The 19,758-nt window shown below is 40.1% G+C and overlaps 1 protein-coding gene across 1 annotated transcript in view; it reads left to right on the forward strand.

The window, feature by feature from the left end:
* The window catches only part of cacna1bb (calcium channel, voltage-dependent, N type, alpha 1B subunit, b), a 210,901-nt gene that overhangs the window by 57,483 nt on the left and 133,660 nt on the right, over window positions 1–19,758 (forward strand). Inside the window, exons 3-4 of the mRNA XM_071204950.1 lie at window positions 17,381–17,472; window positions 18,865–19,011. Coding sequence (XP_071061051.1) covers window positions 17,381–17,472; window positions 18,865–19,011 — 239 coding nt within the window. The remainder of the gene's footprint in view (window positions 1–17,380; window positions 17,473–18,864; window positions 19,012–19,758) is intronic.

A 19,758-nucleotide genomic window follows, 5' to 3' on the forward strand; every position in this document is an offset into this window, starting at 1 on the left:
AGATTTGACTCCCCTTCCGTATCATGCAGGCTCATTGCAATTGACCAGTATCTTCACCAAAGGATTGAGAACTGCCTTTGTAAAGTTGCACCATATGTTTCCACAAAATCCGGTAAAAGCAGCCGGGGCTTTTTTGGAAGAATGGACTTACAGACATAGGCGCTAAAACATAGTGTTTCAGACAGGGGATGAATACAGGTCCATTGTGGGAGACAGTATGAGACAAATAATGTGTGTTTTGAACATTAAAGCATGTTAACGTGTTCAAGTATAAGCTAATAAGTGCTGAACCAAAAAATAACATAACATGTCCCCCTTTTATACTATTTTATTTCAGGTTTTTTCATATTGAACCAACATGTTGTATTAACGTTTAACTCTACTGGAATTGCATGACTCCATTAGACACAAGACATAAATAACAGTAGTCATAATCACATGGTAGGAGTTAATGTCCCCTTGGAAACGGACAAATTATCCTTTCAAAGTAACACATAATATATGCATATCTCTCATTAGGCAGAAATTGGATTTTTAGAATTATTATTCTCACCTCTCCCATCCAACAATGGGTGGAGAAAATAATTATCTACCACATCCAAGCGTGATTGTTAATGGGTAATATGCAGCAGACCCAGAAGAACAGTGAGCTGGCCGTTCACGACGTCAATAATTCAATGATTCCCTTTGCCTTGTGAGAGGGCTTTAATATAAGCAATAAAGGTTTGCACATGTGCCGCGAAATGTGGAGCACAGACATGGCACAAATATTTTGATCATATGTTTCGCTATTTACCAAGACGCATTAGCTGGCAATTGTCCGCGTGAGAAGAAAAACAAATAGGATCTTTTCTTTCTTACCAAGATAATGGATGTTTGTAATAATGAACACCCTGAAGGGGGCCGGACACGCATATAAAGTGATTAGAGTCGGCTAGAGCGGGGACATGATGTGTTTACATGGCTCTTTGTTTCCTGCATCAAAACACGACTCACTATTTGTTCTCAGGATGTTACTGTGACTGAGTGATAAAGCTCACAGATCAGCTGTTCAGACAGAGAAAGTTATTTTGTTAATGCCAGTAAAGTAGAGGGGGAAGTAAGCAGTAGGCGTGGATTATGTCTTACTTTCTTGAGACTGTTTTCCCTTTTATAAAATAATCAAATCAACTTAAACCTCTTAGGCAATTTGTTTTCACTTTCTCTTTCTCTTTCTCTATATTTCTCTTATGAAAATTATTCTGTGCAGTTAAAGGAGGTCATGCCAGTAGAATAATTAGTCTTACAAAGTATTCAACCGCACATATTTTTATTATTTTTAAATCTGCTCTGCTTTTCCGTGTTCCTTGTTTGCTTAAAAGTTGAATTTGTCAACAGAGAGTAAATTGATTAGCATAGATTAGATCCCACGTCACCCGTAAAAACCCCGGGCGCCTGCAGCACAGCAGATTTCATTTAGCCTCGCTCCACTTAATTCTCTTTTCTCAGTCAGATCCCATTGACACTGAGTCGGTCTAACATCTGGTTACCAGGAAACGTTAAATGCTACAGCCCTCTGGTGACTGTGTAAACAAAGCTGATGGCCAAGCTCTTTATATTCCCACACAAGATACCATATGGAACTTACACGTAAGGTCACTCCTGACTTAATGCAAACATTTAATGATTTTAAGTAATCAGTTCGATTTCCAGCATTTACTGAAACATGGCTCACAAGTGCATGGAAATAAAATGTCCATAGAAACTGAGATACTGCTTTTTACTTTATTAAGGCTGTAGAGGGCTCCTACTCATGTAAAGCAAAGTAGTTAGCATGCTAGTTTCAGTCAATATCTTTACCCACAACACATAGAAATCTTTCACAAAACGTCAACACTTTAACTTCTACTTATTCTGTTAATAATAAGAGTAGATTTTTCAGCCTCAAGGACAAATAAGTGGTTATTTTATGTACCGTACTTTTCGGACTATAAAGCGCACCTGCATATAAGCCGCAGCAGCTAAATTGTCCGTCTGTCTTGCTCTCGTTCTGTCTCTCGGTTCCACTTTTACTTTGGCGCGCTACCTGTCCTCACTCTTTTCCGGCCTCCAGCTTTTCCTGCTGGAGCCCGCCGCTTAGAGGTGGCGGGCGCGGACCGGTCATAGAGCCCATAGAGTTAAAGGTGGTTAATTTGACCTGTAAAATCCATAGATTTAGGAGGTTCCCTAGTGGCCGTTAGCTGTACAAAAGAATGGGGGGAAAAGTCGCGGCTTATAGTCCGAAAAGTACGGTATTTCTGTTTGCTCAGAATCAACATGATTACATGTGAGGTCAGATATTTGAAACCCAGCACCACTGTAATATGCAGACACAAGCAAACACAACAGCACACGTCCTGTATACCTAATCTGTGTTAGCTAGGCCTAGGTAAAGTACGTTATCTCAGCATGTGAGTCATGTTTAAGTGCAGGTTTCTGAAGGTCGTGGCCGCTCCTCAAACTGCTTTTCTATTAGCTGTTCTCCTGTCTGTGGGCTCTTTGTTTAGCAGCTGTTAGATGCTGCTGCGTATGGAAGCATCACCTTCATCTCATCTTATTACATGTAATGTCAGGCACCTTCTTTACTAAATGTTTTAAGAAAATCAAACCACTTATTTCCTTTAAAGATCCACCATTCCTTCTTTACTAGGTGTTGTATTGATGGAACTACATCAATAAAAGCTGTTATTTGTAATCGTTTTACATGAAGTGTACCCATTAGTCTAGTAATACTTGCCTTCATTTTAAACACGATCAGTTGTTTGTTTTTATTGCATTTGCACCCAGCTGTTCTGCTGCACACATTAATAATGTATGACATAATTGTTCTCATTATTATCGTCTCACTCTGTTGCAGCCACTATGTGTTTATAATTGTCGCACACTTGCCAGCTGTGTGACTAAACAACACAAATATTTACATCTTCTATATTTGAGTATCCCCGGTTACTTCCAAACTATTTATCTTGATGCGATAATTTGAAGCAATTCTGACATGTATTAATAGATAACATATTCATTTTGTGTAACTAATAGTGTAATGAAGTTACAGGATAGTGTTTTTGTAATAAATGTGGTGTGCCTTGTCAAAATGCTTTAGTTTGGTGTGAATGTTCGACTCTCTACAGAGAGTCGAAGAATCTGTTTTTTGACAGAGTGTGACAGTGATCCAAATTCAGCAAGATGTGGGCGCACATTAGGGAGCTTTTCTTCCAAGAAAGCCCGATCTCCCCGCTGATTACACTTCTGTGAGCGACAGCCTGGCTGTTCGCACGTCCACAGGCCTGGAGTTTCTTCTCGCCACCAACGGCACAACAATCTGTGACAAAAGCCATAAGAATACAGGCCAGTTTGTTCACACTGAGGTGGTGAAGAGGAGAGGTGGTGTTTGAAACATTTTGTCTGCAAACATGTCAGCTGTTGCCGACACACACTGAGAAGGCAGCATGGACTTTGAATTACTTGGCCAGTGGTGTTTTGTGATTTAAAACAAATGAAGCTGAAGTCAAATATATTACAATGTTATCTTATGTTAGCTTATAGAAAAGCACTGTAATCATGAAGCCTTTCATTACAAAATGTCTCGTTCATTCTATAGGCAATGTTTCAATTGTAGGCTCTCAGTTGAAATCATACTAAAATACTTTCATTCTGAAAAGTGGAACCCATGCAGAAGACCCTTTCCCCTTCATCCTTTCTAATGGCTGCGAAGGGTCTTCTGGTTGCAAAAGAAGACAGATTGTATAGAAGTCTATTTAAATTAGCCTTTTCCTCACTTCACTTCACTTTGCTGAAAGATGGAGATGAAAGGAGACACACAATATTTGCTAAGTGATATAGCTTCCTCAAGCTGAGATAAACATATTCTGTCAAATATTTTAGGCAATATCTTTACCGTCTGGCTTTATATTAATCTGACTTTTTTATTAATGTTTGTGTCTGCTGTTGTTACTCTCTTTTTCTCGGTTGTTATTTATTAACTTTTTTATTAGCACCTTAAAGCTTTTCTTACTGTGTTTGAAATGTACTGTATTTATATACTGTACAGACAGAAGAGGGTCACACAGAATACATTGTTTTATATGAAGCCCCCTCCTCCCTAGGCTACAATCTCATTGATGTATACCATAAGAGTCGAGGGAATGTGTGCCGTAATGTCACATCCATGCAGCTTTCTAGAAAGAATTCAGCAGCGGAGGTTGGGCTTGATTGCCTTCACAAACGTAAATTTCAGCACATCTTGTCATGATGTCTCCTTGGGGGGAAGTGTCCTCTCACAATAATGTCCATACAGAGAACATATGGTCTTACATGTTACTTAATGGCCTGGTTACTCGATGTACATGCGGTACTCCTGTTCAAACCGGTTTTCACTCCCAATTTACGGCAACTTTGGGATTGGTCCTTCGGGTCAAACGAGGGCTCTCCCTGTATCATGTCTATGATCTGTTTTGGACATGCAGTTCTGCCTTTAATAGCCATGATAGTAACGAAGAGTGAATTTAACGCGACGTAGTGTAAAGAGTGACAATTTATGCGTAAAGGGGGGGGGGGGTCGGGGGGTTTGTATTAAACACAGGACTTTTCCCAATGTACTAGTTTTGTTGCATTAGACTAGCCAACTAGTACCATAACGTATTTAATTTACGTCATAAACATAAAATGCTTAAATGACATCATATGTCACGTAACCTTAACCAAGTGTTCTGATATCTCATCTGCAGATATCTTTTTGAAAAACATGGATTTTATGTTTTCAAGTTTTCTGATGAAATTATAATCTCTGTTTTAACACCAAAGTAAAACAGGACTATGTCCCTATTCCATACAACTTAATAATACAATGTCGAATGGACAGTATACAAGTGTTCGGTATTATGAGTTTGTGTACAACAATCCAACTAGTTTGTTTTGTTTTTTGCAATCAGCTGCTCCACTATAATGGCTCACCTTCATTGTTTATATCCATGTTTACTTTGTAGTGTTTTTTTTTCCTTTTAACAACTTTGCATTTGCCGGCGCATTGTTGCTTCTCACCTCCTGGATATCAGGATAACCATTGGTTGTCACAGTCTGCTCCATCATTCACCAGTAGTTTTCCATTCACCTGTCTCACCTGTTAACCACACCCACGTTTCTGCTCACTCTCTTTCTCTTCTGCACCCATTAGCTTTACTGCCAGTATTTAAACCCTCACCACACACCCGTTGCCAGATCGTACTTTGCCTTCATGCTAGTCTTTCACGCGTTTCTTATAAGATTGCCTACCCGGTTCCGACCCTGCCTGTCCCCGACCTGCCTGCTCTGCCTGATCCCTGATCCTGCCTGTCCTTGGACTATCCTGCCTCGCCTGCTGTCTGACCCTGCCTGTACCTACGTTGACCGCCTCGCCTGCTGTCTGACCCTCTGCCCGGCCCTGACTCACCTTCTGCCCGCTGTCCTCTGGTTCGTTTGCCTGTACATCATCCGGTATCCCTCTGCTCTGGTATTATTACCAATAAAGTACATTACCAATACTCCGTGGTTTCTCGAGTGCTGCATTTGGGTCCTTCATAAGATTGTGACATTGGTAGGTACAGTATGTGCATTGTGTCACCTGGATACAGTCATAAAAGCATTGCTTCATGCTGCTTGTGGTCAACAACTACACAGGGTACCCTTACACTTTGAATTTTTTGAAGTGTAGTCCCTGATAAGCCCTGTCTAGTATGAATACATAGCAAACTGATCACAATGATGGAGCAAAGTCAATTTCAACTTAGCATTGGAAAACCTCTGAAATACTTGAACTCTGGCATTGGCTAAATGATTAATTGGACCTATTCCACAGTGAAAGATTCAGGTAAGCCCTTTAAAACATTTATGATTTTAGGAAAACTTCCATCCTTTCTAACAAGAACTCTCATCATCACAGAGTCTCTGAATGAGGTCTTCATGGCCCCATTCGGGTAATAACCCAAAGTCGTGCCAGGTCCAAATCATTCAGTCTATCATCACAGGAGGGAAATATTCTTTTTGAGGCACAGGGAAACTGAGTTCCAGATAAATAAAAAGGTATTTCTGCTCACTGATGCTTGTTAAAGTCGGAGCCTGCTGCGAGTGTTGTTGTCTCTATCTGGGTCTGTTTGCGTTCACCACATTTTGGTGTACTACGAATCCAATTCAACAGACCCTGGATATGTTTACGTTTTCTGGCTTAACTAACCCAAAACAAACGCAATCTCGCTAAGCGGTCCTACGACGCTGGTTATCAACTCGGTAACTCAAGCCAGGGTTTCTCTGTCCGGCTAAGTGCGAGTTCACATGAAAGGGGCGGGGCTAGCAACATTTGACCAATCACAAACATGGACAAGCGTACTGACAGCGCAGCGTCATACTTCTTGAATGCAAAGAAAACTATAATATTAGACAAATATGAATAAGTTAAACTTTAAACATCCATGACTTAAACACTCTATCCAGGATCAAAGCCACATAGCTGCACCTGCAAGGTGAATACAGCTGGCAAAAGAAAAAGTGTTTGAATGCGTACATTAACAGGTTTATGATATCACTGCCCCGTCTAAAACACGATCTGACTTTAATTACATTTGTCTCGAGTGTTTCGTCAACTTAATGTGTTGCTTAAAATAATACTTCTGCATACAGTATGTGACACTGTGAGTGCTGCACGGCCAGATACGGCTCAAGAAGCTGACTCAGATAAGGAGATATATGATACATTATGAAGTGATATGAATGATAATGGGACACATCGAAGTCTGCACTCACACAGTCCCGCGGACTGTACGTAATGTTACTTTGATCCGGTTACTTATGTTGTGGCAGATATGTAAGTAAGCTTTCTTAACGCTAGTGTTATAATAGTCAGATTGCTCTGAAGATGGAGGTGATATTCTATTAATTTTCAAGTTCACAGTCAATTGATTTTTGCCGGCCGTCTTTCCTGCAACGGCAGTTTTTCTGTATTTCCTTTCTCCTGTAATATGACTTGATCGTGTTAATCTCCGCACATTGAGCTCTGATTGGTCAGCAGGCTGTGCTTTCACTGAGTTGATCTCTGGTCTCATCATCCTCTGGGTTTCTTCACACTGAGTCGATGGGTTATCACTATTAAACGATGTTTCTTTTATGTATAAAGAATGAATATGGAGCAGTAAATAAAGACATAGCTTGGGTTTGTTTCGAGCGGGACAGCGTGCGAAACATAATGTTGGAAACTTTGCAAATGTTTTTCTGGTTATCATTAATCATGAGGTTCGGTGATTCTGAGAACCCCTGCTGCTACCCTCCTTCTCTCTAACCCTATTTCCTCTTTCGGTTTCAACCTCACTTTAGTCTACTACCGTGTGTGTGAGAAATACAGGTCATTTAATCTGGAGCATCCTGTGTATAACGTGATCACAATTTTGCATTAATTTCCTTATTAAGGCTCCTTATTTTGGTTGACAGTTAGAGGGAGAAGAAGGAGTGGATACCTTCCTACCTTTTGTTGTGTTGTTTACTGAGGCAAACGGCACATCTCAGACCTCTGTGAGCAGTGCACAAACGTACTGTGTTTGGTTAGCACCTCCTGAGAGATACAATGACATGATACTGTAAATACTAACACGCTGCATTCTACTGCTTTGCATATGTATACAGTACACTTCAACCCCGCTCTTATTCCCAGGACATCAAATAAATGCTTTCTCACACGTCTAATACCCAATTCACCATTGAGTGCTGACTAAATCCAATATACAGTAAATAAACCCTGGCTCTCGGTTCGTGTTTTAATTCATCCCAAAGGTGTTGGATGGGTTTCAGGTCAGGAATCTGTGCAGCCAATCAAGTTCTACCACAGCAAACTGGGAAAGCCATTTTGTTATGGACCTGTTTTTGAGCACCTTTGCCACTTGGTTCAAATCCAGCCTGTGGTCCCTTTACACCTACGCTTTACACGTGTCATCCCCCCTCGATCACCCCCTTTTAAATCTAAATAAATATCTCTAATAATGCTTAAACTGGCCCAAATATAAACTCAAAATGTTTTTGATTGTTTTTGGATGTAAAGGAAATAGTAGCGTGTCAAGTTTGAGCTGATTGAGCGTGATCAGTAGAGTCAGAGCTACGAGACATCCTAGCCTGAGGATGTGTGCCAGCTTGTTTTTTTAGTTCCATGCCTTTGACTTGTTTATGAGTTTAATGAGGAATATGTGTGTGTGTGTGTGCGCCTGTTCTGCTAATTTAGAACCCCAGCACTACTACAGCAGCCATGTTTGACAGCGAGTGGCTCTGGCAGCCGCGATGACTTCATGTGTACCCCCTTCTGTCCTCATGTGCATTGTGGGAAATGCTCGCTCTCCTGACTCCGTCGCAGCTGTCCACTCACATCATATAACATCATGGCGATACGGCCCACCACCGTTCACTAACATGAACACACACATGCACACTCCACAAACAGGATGTGGCGAACTGAAGCCCGTCTCGTGATTGGTCGCCTCGTTTCCTATTAGATGAGACGGTAGAAACGAGGTCTAATTGGCAATAAATGATCCGTGTCTAATGATGAGGTCTGTTTTCCTACTGTGTGTGTTGTGTGTGTCGGCCTGCATATCCACACACTCCTAAATATAGAAAGATCATTTTTACATATTTCTATGATGCATGATTTTTGCTATGTTACCCACGTTTTGAGATACACTTATAGAAAGACAATTCAGATACAATTATCTATTTTGACACTTTATTTTAACATTGTCTTATCCATATACTGTATATTGTGTACAGAAGAGTATAGGGCCAGGCCTGAGGGAAACGGTGAGAAAAGAGATCAAGAATAAAGCCAAAATGTTGTGAATAAATTGAAACTTTAAGTATATTTAGATCGAATTGGATTTCTTATAACAATTCATATTACTGATACTGAAAATGTGACGTTATTCTTGACCTTTTATTCGAAAAAACCAACCTTCCTCCATATTTCTTCCTCAAACGGCCCCTAATAGGCTTCTGTAATGGTGCTATAGCACATTATCTGGAAATGAGTTTCAGACAAAGTTGTATCCAGATATGAAATACCTGGATAATGAGGTCACCTTACTTCATTGCAGTTAAAATCCTATCATTTGAACGTTGAAATGATGTGGTCCTGCTCACTGATTTTCCATTTAACCTATCGCCTGAAACTAAAATATCAACCAAATCATCCACAGCTAATGTAATTGAAGTATCCATAGTAGTTTTCAAAAAGTCCCCTAATGGAGCAATTTGGTAAAGAGGAAATGTTGAGACGGTTGTGGCACCAAGGAATCATCCTCCAGGGAACAGTGATGTCGGCACCAAAATCAATGGCAATCTGCTCGGTAGTTGCCAGCCAATCTACCGCTAAAAGTGCAAATTGTGTCCTTTGGGTGTGGGGTAAACAGCAGATCAATTACATTTGACATTGATGATAATCCAATAGGAACAGACAAACATTTGTGTGGATAAGAAAATAAGAAACAGGAAGCAAAAAGTATACCTTTTAAAGTGATTATGTGCCATTATGGGCTAGAGCCTAGACCATTAATTGGTTCACTTTACATAATGGGTCCTGACATAATATCCTGATATGCAAAACCAAAAGCGTTTTCTCAGTTCGAAATCGGCAAAAACGCAGATCTGTTTAGATTATTACGACACATGCATTAGTTGTAGTGGAAGATGATCTTTCAGAACAAAGATGGAGCATTTTAAAAGACGCTGTTCCAACAGGCGTACAAATACTAATTTTAGACCCCTGGCACTGACCGTGATAATTCTCACTTCTGTGCTGAAATGAAAGAAAAGTAACAAACTAACAGCACCTGCTCAACCAGTAGGAATTAAAATATCCTCTGGTAGGCACGTTTCAAATGTGAGGAAGATGTCACGCATGCAGAGAGACAGACAGTCCGCGAGCAGCTGCTGACGATGAGACGGACCGGCAGATATTCAGGCAGGTTTTCAGGCAGGTTTCCAGCTCCATGTTCTCTCGTCTGTCCTCTGGGAGCCTCTGTCTCCTCTTACCAGGATGTGTGAAGAACTCAATCACAGCCCCCGGCCCCCAGCTGGGCAGGGTCGCACACTCGCAGTAATTAAACTACATCACTCAGCCTCAAGAGGAGGGCGCGCTGTTCCTCTCTTTTTCTCAGCTATACCGCTTTTTAATTCGGTTTGTTTTTCATTTCCGCTGTTTTCTGACCCTATGAAGTAATTAAGTAAGATTGTGGCTCTCTCTATTATGTTGAAAAAATGCACATGCCAGCACAAATCTGTAGTATTTTGTACGACAGCTTTTGGGATGGAGTTCTGTAAGAAGTCTTCTTTTGAGTCAAATTATTGAAATCCATTGTCGTTTACTCTTACATGTTTTGTATACTCTCGTGATGCATTTTGTGCCCTCTGGACACCTTTGTGGCAAAAATGTACACGCCAATAATAACTGCTATTAAATCATCATACATGAATTTTTTTTTCTACTTTTTTTTCATGAATCACTTAAACAACTTATAACGTACTCAAAACTACCAGACATTCAATCATATTCTGGATTTTAACCCTTTAAATGCCTGTTTAATTATTTGTATTATTTATTACAAAAAAACACAAAACCTTAAATCTTTTCAATATAATAATTAGTAGAGGGATGGGGCTTTGGTGGTTATTAGAGTCAAAGATTGACAATAAAATTGATTTCACTGCATTATTATTTTTTACGTAGTTTCAGATACTACCTCTGGACCCCTTCGTGGCAAAAATGTACACGCCCATAATAACTGCTATTAAATCATCATACATCAACATTTCTTTCTACTTTTTTTTTCAGAAATCACTTAAACAACTTATAACGTACTCAAATCTACCAAATATTCGATATTTTTCAGGATGTTAACCCTTTAAATGCCTGTTTCATCATCTGAATTATCTCATTATTTATTAAAAAAGAACACAAAATATGAAAAATGTTCGATATAATAATTAGTAGAGGGATGGAACTTTGGTGGTTAATAGAGTCTTGGATATGTCAAAGATTAGCAACAAAATTGATTTGACTGTATTATTATTTTTTCCGTAGTATCAGATACTACCTCTGGACACCTTCGTGGCAAAAAATGCCTCATTGACTGCCATTCAAACCACCTTTTTTGATCTCACTGCCATTGCAGTATAAAAAAGTGTGTGTGTGTGTGTGTGTGTGTGTGTGTGTGTGTGTGTGTGTGTATCTGTAAGCATGCACTGATCATTTCAGGGTAAAAAAAAGGGCATCTTTTGAAAGATGCATTTCATGTCTTTGAAGAGTTGCTCGAGTAATTAAAAAACAAAAAACAACAGTTAGTTTGTTTACGCACCTGGCTGCTTTCACAGACAAATGTTAACATGCCGTTTGGCTGAGGGGTTATTTCATGAGTGAGCAGAGAAGGAGAAAGTCCTGGAGCCAAGAGTAGCAGCTAAAATGAAGAGGCATTTCACTGCAGAAGAGGCCGTAGAAATGGTCATGCAGCCTTCATCTGCAAGCGATGACTCTTCTTCTGAAGAAACAAGCTCCGAGTCTGACATTGAATTAACTCTGGAATCCTCCACAACTGAGAGTGCTTCTGAATGGTGGCGTGGACAACCTTGACAAGGTATGTGATTATATGCTTTTATTACTATATGAATTGATTCCAAACGTAGTCTATTTATTCTCACTGATTGCTTGTGTTTACTTGAGATAACTATGTATTTATTGTGCTTATCATTCATTAGACATATTACTTGCATTTATATAAATAATGAATTATATAAAATACTTGTGAATGCTGAGGAAGGATATTTATTTATTTATATTCTATTTTTTTCCTTGATGTAGGTGGCGGACTGCATTGATGTCTCCGCCTTCAATGCTTGTGAACAGCAGCAGCAGCTGCTGCTACCATGGTGGTGGAGTTACAGACCAATGTTGCTGCCCTCGCAGAAACCACCGAGACCGCCATCACCACTCGTGCCACGGGCTCCACCAGAAGGAGACGTGTGTGCTGGTTGTGCACAGGCCTAAAAAAGAGGTCTTCTACCACGTGCACCAAGTGTAACAGGTGCATGTGTAGAGAGCACCAGGTCCCATGCTGCAGGACCTGCTGGTCTGCTGCTGGAAATGAGCTGAGCTAAACTGAACACACACACACACACACACACACACACACACACACACACACACACACACACACACACACACACACACACACACACACACCACACACACACACACACACACACACACACACACACACACACACACACACACACACACACACACACACACACACACACACACACACACATTCAAAGCCTGGATATTTCTGTTTCAAATGTGTTCCTATTTCATATGTTCTTGTGTGTTCTCTTTTGTTGTTGAAGTTTGCCCAATAAATGTTCACATCGATGACTCAGACATTGATTTGAAAATGATTTCACATGCACAAATCACTGTTGGGCCCCCCTGGTAGTCTCACGGCTCGATATTATAAACATAATTTCACGGATCGGCGTACAGTGGGAAAATGGTTGAATCTTGTGGAATACAGTAAAAATGTCAAATATAACAACTTTTCTTCTAGATGAAATGCTGACATTACAAAATGCATGGTTTTATACTGCAATGGCAGTGAGATCAAAAAAGGTGGTTTGAATGGCAGTCAATGAGGCATTTTTTGACACGAAGGTGTCCAGAGGTAGTATCTGATACTACGTACAAAATAATAATGCAGTCAAATCAATTTTGTTGCTAATCTTTGATATATCCAAGACTCTAACAACCACCTAAGTTCCATCCCTCTACTAATTATTATATCGATTTTTTTTCATTTTTTGTGTTTTTTCGTAAGACAAAATGAAATACTTCAAATAATTAAACAGGCATTTAAAGGGTTAAAATCCAGAACATTATTGAATGTTTGGAGGTTTTGAGTACGAAATAAGCTGTTTAAGTGATTCATGAAAAAAAGAAAAGAAACAAATATTCATGTATGATGATTTAATAGCAGTTATTATGGGCGTGTACATTTTTGCCACGAAGGGGTCGAAAGGTTGAAAATTCGAGGAGGGCACAAGGGTGGATAAAACAGGATAACGCGTCATGACTACTGAGCTTTAAAAGCTGTCAGGTTGTTGTTTTTTTACATTTTGACGGAGCCACTTCTTCTGCAGTGGTGGTATAGCTTCCTGACTGGAGGATTGAAGCCACCTACAGCTTATCTCCACCAACACCAAGTATTGCATAACGACAGTTAAAAATCATTCATTTTCATTTGTCGTTTTTCTGGATATTTGGTTACTTTTTTTATATTTACCTGCCAGTGGTACGTTTATTTCCTAAAACTTTTCTTTCACATTTTAATCAACAATAAGCTGTCCAAACAAGAAGTCCTGTCTTTCCCCCCTGAAACTTGTTATGGCTGACTTGTTAGTTTAAACACTCGTTAGCATCAGTATTGTACTTAGTTCTCTCTTTCCACCAGTCATTTTATTTGTTGCATGTATTTTCTCATAGATGAATAGAAAACCAGACCAGTGTGTTCCCTCCCACAGGTTTTGATGGGCAGCATGAGTCACTCTTATCTCTCAGTATTTTTCTGCCATTGTTTCTTCAAGGTTAAAATAGTTCACGTTCTATTTGTGTTCCAGCGAGAAAAGCTGAATCGCAGCTGGATATATATTTGATGAAGCACACAGGAAATGGGTTCTTTCTTGTGTGTGAAAATCACGTGTGTATGAATGTGTCTTAGTAAATGTATTTGCCTATTTTATTTATTCTCCAGAAAAGCTACCTGCTCAGACATCCTTTGGTGGTTGTACCTGTGTGTGATGAAACACAGAGAAGTGGCGTGTGTGTGTGTGTGTGTGTGTGTGTGTGTGTGTGTGTGTGTGTGTGTGTGTGTGTGTGTGTGTGTGTCAGACGATAGCATCACCCTCCATATTTCCTGTGCCGGTGTCTGGCGCCCACATCGATATATTGTGCCGATGATATAGGGATATTAAAACTCATGGCTTCTTCTCCAGCCTGCTCCCTGCCCGACTGTCTGTCTGCAATCATCAAATCATCTCTTCTCAGGCAAACATGAACACACACACACGGACACACATACATGTGCGCACTTAGCAGAACAAAGTGAGTTATTGATTGTTGAGGATATAAAACTGCGCAGAGGGATGATTCATGTTTTATATCCTCTTCATTTGGCTCCTACAGGTCACTGTTGCTTTGAGTACAGTGGAAGGATTATTCCTGCTTGTCTTTCATTTGTCTAGTATTATCTTGGTATCTAAGAGTTTTATTGATATAATTCCCATTACAACACTATTTACAGTAATTCTGAAGTGTTTGTGTTATATAAAGCAGCTATAAAAGCTCAATATTACAGAGTTTGCTAGGTATTGCTAGGTTACCCGTTTCTCAGTGTTTTGGGGTTACCTTGGTAGTGGCTTGGTGTATCCTAAGTGTTAGTTAGGGTGAGGCTAAAAGGTATTCTGCTTGGTTGTTCAGTCTTTCCTTAAGTTGAATGCTTTGGGAGGAAGGATGGGTACATTATTCTAAGTTTCTCTACAGTTTTTGCAAAGTACTTATCAGTTTCTTTTCCAAATGTTACTTTAAGAAATCTACATGATCTACTCCTCATGGCATAAATTGTGTCACTCGTTAAAAGGCCCATGTCATGCTTTTCCGGTTATTACCCGTGCCCTTGTGTGTTACTGTATGTAGCTTTTTATGCATGTAAACGGTCTGCAGAGTCACCTGCGAGTAAAACTCTAACACAGAAAATACCTGTCTGTGCTGCCCCAGAACGCCTCGTTGGAGATTTCTCTTTTTCCATTGTTTACTTCTTGGGTATAGTGACGTAACGCAGCCGTTACGTTTGGACCAATCCGCGGAATTCCTCACACACACACACTCGCGGGACGTTGCGAGGCTCGTTGCTGCGAGGGGTGGGACACTGTGAGCTGGCTCACTGGTGTGGGGTCGGCGAGACAGCGAGACACCGCGGAACTCAGCCTGGGCACACACACAAACTCCCAGCCAGGATGCGGGTGTGTGTGTGTGTGTGTTCGGGCTGGCTTCGCTGTGTCTCGCTGTCTCGCAGACGGCCACTGGGCTCACAGAGAGGGGGGGGCAGGAGCTCCAACAAGCCGTTTAGGACAGAGAGTGAATACACAGACTATACAGAGATGCTGTCTGAGAAATCAATGTGAGTTTGGAACATTGCACAATATACATTTATTTTAGTAGACCTCAACAATGGAATTATGACCAGTAGAACTGGCCATGACATGGGACCTTTAAGCCTTTTTCGATTGTTTGCCACTGGGCAACTTTAATTGGAATGAATGGAGTCCCTCAATTCAATTAAATTCAAATGTATTTATATAGCCCAATATCACAAAACACAAACTACAGTAAATGAATGATAATGTAAAAACAAGAAACATATCTGAGAATATAGTAAAATGACAAGATACATACAAAATACCAATGAATGGGTACAAAACACAATGCCACAAATACAGTTAGAATACAATCATTCATAATTCATTCATTTTATGGGATTATTAATAATAATTCCATAAAATGAAGGGTTCATTGTTGATGTTTAAAAGGGAGTCTATAAACAGTTTGAACTGTACGCTGTACTAAAGAGGAACGTCTTCAGCCTCTTAAATGTGTGGACACTGTCTGCCTCCCTAATCAATCAACTCTATATCTTCATATAAGAAATGGACACATATACAGTATCCTCTAAATGTGAGCATAAGGAGGCTGTATTGCATCTCAAAGTCTTTGGCAGCCTTGAACTGACAGCAGCTACTGGTATAGCATATTGGAGAGTCAGTATACTTGATGTTCAGCATCATGGAGAGATGATGTTAATTTAAGTCTTTACAGCCCTCATCAATATTTCATCTTTTAGTCAGCTCTCTCACTTCCTATTCTTAAAGATGGGTTGCATTTCCAAACAGTTTGATAAATGGGTCTCACAATTTGTATGTTGAAGGGTAATAAGAACATATTAAAATGGAGCCTTTGGAAATCCATCACTGTCTGACAATTTGATTAATGCGAAGCCTGTGCATGAAATATGTATATAACAATATACTGTATATTACATAGCAGCCACTTCCATCCCAGCGGCCTGATTTCACCCATAGTGATAATTCCCATTCCCACAGATGTGCTTTATCGGTTACCATGCCAACTGGTAACCAAGGAGCATTAAGCGACCTTTCTTGTTTTCCACTTTTTCTGTGTGTGTGTGGCATTTCAGGCGTATGAGTGTGTTCTACCCTCCATATAAAAGCTATTGTACCCTTGAGGATTTTCTTCCTGCTTGTACTTAACTCTTAACTCAGAGGTTTAAAAAACATAATCATTTGGGATGTTATGAATAATGTAATTTACACTGAAATGCGTTTAAAAAAAAATGCCGTATATCAGCTGGCAATTTAGTCTAATAATCAATCCACTCTGACCTCTCAATCCATTACATGTCTGCAGCATTGGACAAAAAGAAAATCCATTTCAGTGTTGTGTTTTTTTCCAAAATGATAATAACAATAAATGATCCACCTTTTAAACATGTACATCTACGCCTAATCAAACAAGGTGTGTCGTAATGGCCCTCGCTTTTTTCCAGATTCAGGATTTTTCCAGATAAATTATTATTCCCGGCTGCGCTTCTCTCCATGTAGCCTCGAGCACTTTGGTTTTTTCTCTTAATGTTTCAGAGGAGCACTTAAGTCTCCTCCTCTGTGTACAGCCTGTAATGAGGGCTGCCAGCTGTGTCTCTGTGGCTCACACACACACACACACACACACACACACACACACACACACACACACACACACACACACACACACACAACACACACACACACACACACACACACACACACACACACACACACACACACACACACACACACACACACACACACACACACACACACACACACACACACAGCATATACTGTAGGTTGATCACGTGACGATTACATCATGCGCTGAATATATCTGCTTTCACCTACAGTACAAGTGGCACGTCCTTGTGTGTGTGTGTGTGTGTGTGTGTGTGTGTGTGTGTGTGTGTGTGTATGTAAACATGCTCCTCTGTTTTATTTATTGCGAAATTCAATATATTTGTGTTTCGTAACCACTACTTTTTTTCTTTATAACGTGTCACTGGGCTCTGAAGAGTATGACTTGCATGTTTGAAAAAGAAACAAAAGCAAATGAAACAGGAAGTCATTGTTACTTGCAAACATATGCTGTGATTTTGTAATGCTACAGTGAAATGTTGTGTAACCGTCCATGTGTGTGTGTTTACAGAATCCTAGCCACGGTGGGTACAGACTTCGACCTGCGAACCCTGCGAGCAGTGAGAGTGCTGAGGCCCCTGAAACTGGTGTCAGGAATCCCCAGTAAGTCACTCAAAATCATACAACTATTTACACAATACGTGTACCATGGAAGATTGAGCTTGTACGAACTGTTGATTACTTCTTTACTTTATTTCCAACTGATTTAAACTACCGTACTTTTCGGACTATAAAGCGCACCTGCATATAAGCCGCAGCAGCTAAATTGTCCGTCTGTCTTGCTCTCGTTCTGTCTCTCGGTTCCACTTTTACTTTGGCGCGCTACCTGTCTCACTCTTTTCCGGCCTCCAGCTTTTCCTGCTAGAGCCCGCCGCTTAAAGGTGGCGGGCGCGGACCGGTCATAGAGCCCATAGAGTTAAAGGTGGTTAATTTGACCTGTAAAATCCATAGATTTAGGAGGTTCCCTAGTGGCCGTTAGCTGTACAAAAAAAATGAGGAAAAAAGTCGCGGCTTATAGTCCGAAAAGTACGGTAGTGTTGGATTGTCTTATTGGGAAGTTTGCAAGAGAAAACTGAATAACACCAAGCATGGGTCTAAATAAAGTATTTCACGCAGAGATTTGGGGCTTTTTTGCTCCATTAACATGTCTTAGTTCAGAGAAACGCTAAGAAAGACCCCATCAAACTACTCTATCTGAAGATTGCTCCCAAATTCATCCAAAGTTAGCAAGTTAATGCCTCATTTTTACATTGTATCATACAACTTCAGAAGACTTGCCTTCATGTAAGAAATATCATTTTGATATTTATTCATTTAAAATGTCACCCTTTTCAGGGTTCTCCTCTTAAAGGCTTATTTGCGTTTATTAGTATAGTATAGTATAGTATAGTATAGAACTTTATTTGTCATTGTACAAGTACAACGAGATTATAACAGACTCAAGGTGCCAACACGCAACAACAAGACAATATAAAAACAACAAGACACTATAAAAACAATAAATGGGACTTAAAAAAAGGGAATATGTACATAAATAAATAATAGATAAATTAAAATTGCACGATCCCCCTCGTTTATTACACGGAAGGTTTATATAATTTAAATATTAGCAGCGTTTAGTGCACATATGGCCCTGGGAAAGAAACTGAATTTGAGTCTGTTTGTCCGGGAAGACATGGTACGGAAGCGCCTGCCTATTACTGTACAGCTTGTGTAGTTGGACCATTATGTCCATACAGCAGGTGATATTTAATCACTGGAGTAGCAGAATATCCCCTTAGTCAGACGATCAGAGTTTACGGGCCAACTTCCACCTAATTGGAGCAATGTTGTTGTGTTCCCAGATCTCAGCCTTTTTATGATTGAGTACAATGTTATAAATAATGTAGTGATAGACAAAACAACTCAAATAAGACCCACGGTAGAATACACTTTAATAATCCTTTGAAACAGCCCCTCTAACCCCCCCCTCTCCCTCGTCTTTCTGTCCCTCAGGTCTCCAGGTGGTGTTGAAGTCCATAATGAAAGCCATGGTTCCTCTGCTTCAGATCGGCCTGCTGCTTTTCTTCGCCATCCTCATGTTCGCCATCATCGGGGTGGAGTTTTACATGGGGAAATTCCACAGCACCTGCTTCATAGATGGTGAGAGCCACATCTTGAAGTAAACATTTTTTACGCACGAGAACAAATATTGCATCGCATATGGATGCAGGCGTACATAAATGATTCATAAGTCGTGTATGTATGTTTGTGTTCGGCTTAGGAGTGGCAGCACATTCACAGCGCTGGCAGGCAGGCAGCGTGTTTATATCAACGCAACACACAATGTGCACAGCAGAATTTCTGACAGCCATTTTTCACATCTTGATTTTGATGAATGGTGTTTCACAGTCTTCAGGTTTTGATTGATAGCTTCTACTGTATCTCGATATGAATTCTCATGCTCCCCGGCCCCTGATCGAACGCTACCTCAGACGGTGTCAATGAGGTTGCAATCCACTAGTTCTGTCTCCTACATCAGAAGGAAGTATACGTACTGTAGAGTTTCAACTTTTGTACACATTTTGAATGTGTTTTGATGTATTGGCAGCAGGAGGATTTACAAGACCATTACACGGTTTAGTTCACACCTGTTTTGACAATCATTCATTGCAACCAAATCAAGAGCTAATAGGAAGTAAAGAAACAAGCAAACAGAAATCCAGTTTCAAATCAATTTCCACCAGCTATCTTTATTATCCAAGAATCAATTCATTATTCAACTCATTTCATTCACAAACAAACTTACAATCACGAGAGATAATGGATATATGTGAAATAGGACAACCTGATAAGCCACCTGAAGCTCGAGAAAAAGGTCCCTAATACTACAACTGATATTAACATCAT

This window comes from Pseudochaenichthys georgianus, chromosome 12 (assembly GCF_902827115.2).
Source record: "Pseudochaenichthys georgianus chromosome 12, fPseGeo1.2, whole genome shotgun sequence".
NCBI lineage: Eukaryota > Metazoa > Chordata > Actinopteri > Perciformes > Channichthyidae > Pseudochaenichthys > Pseudochaenichthys georgianus.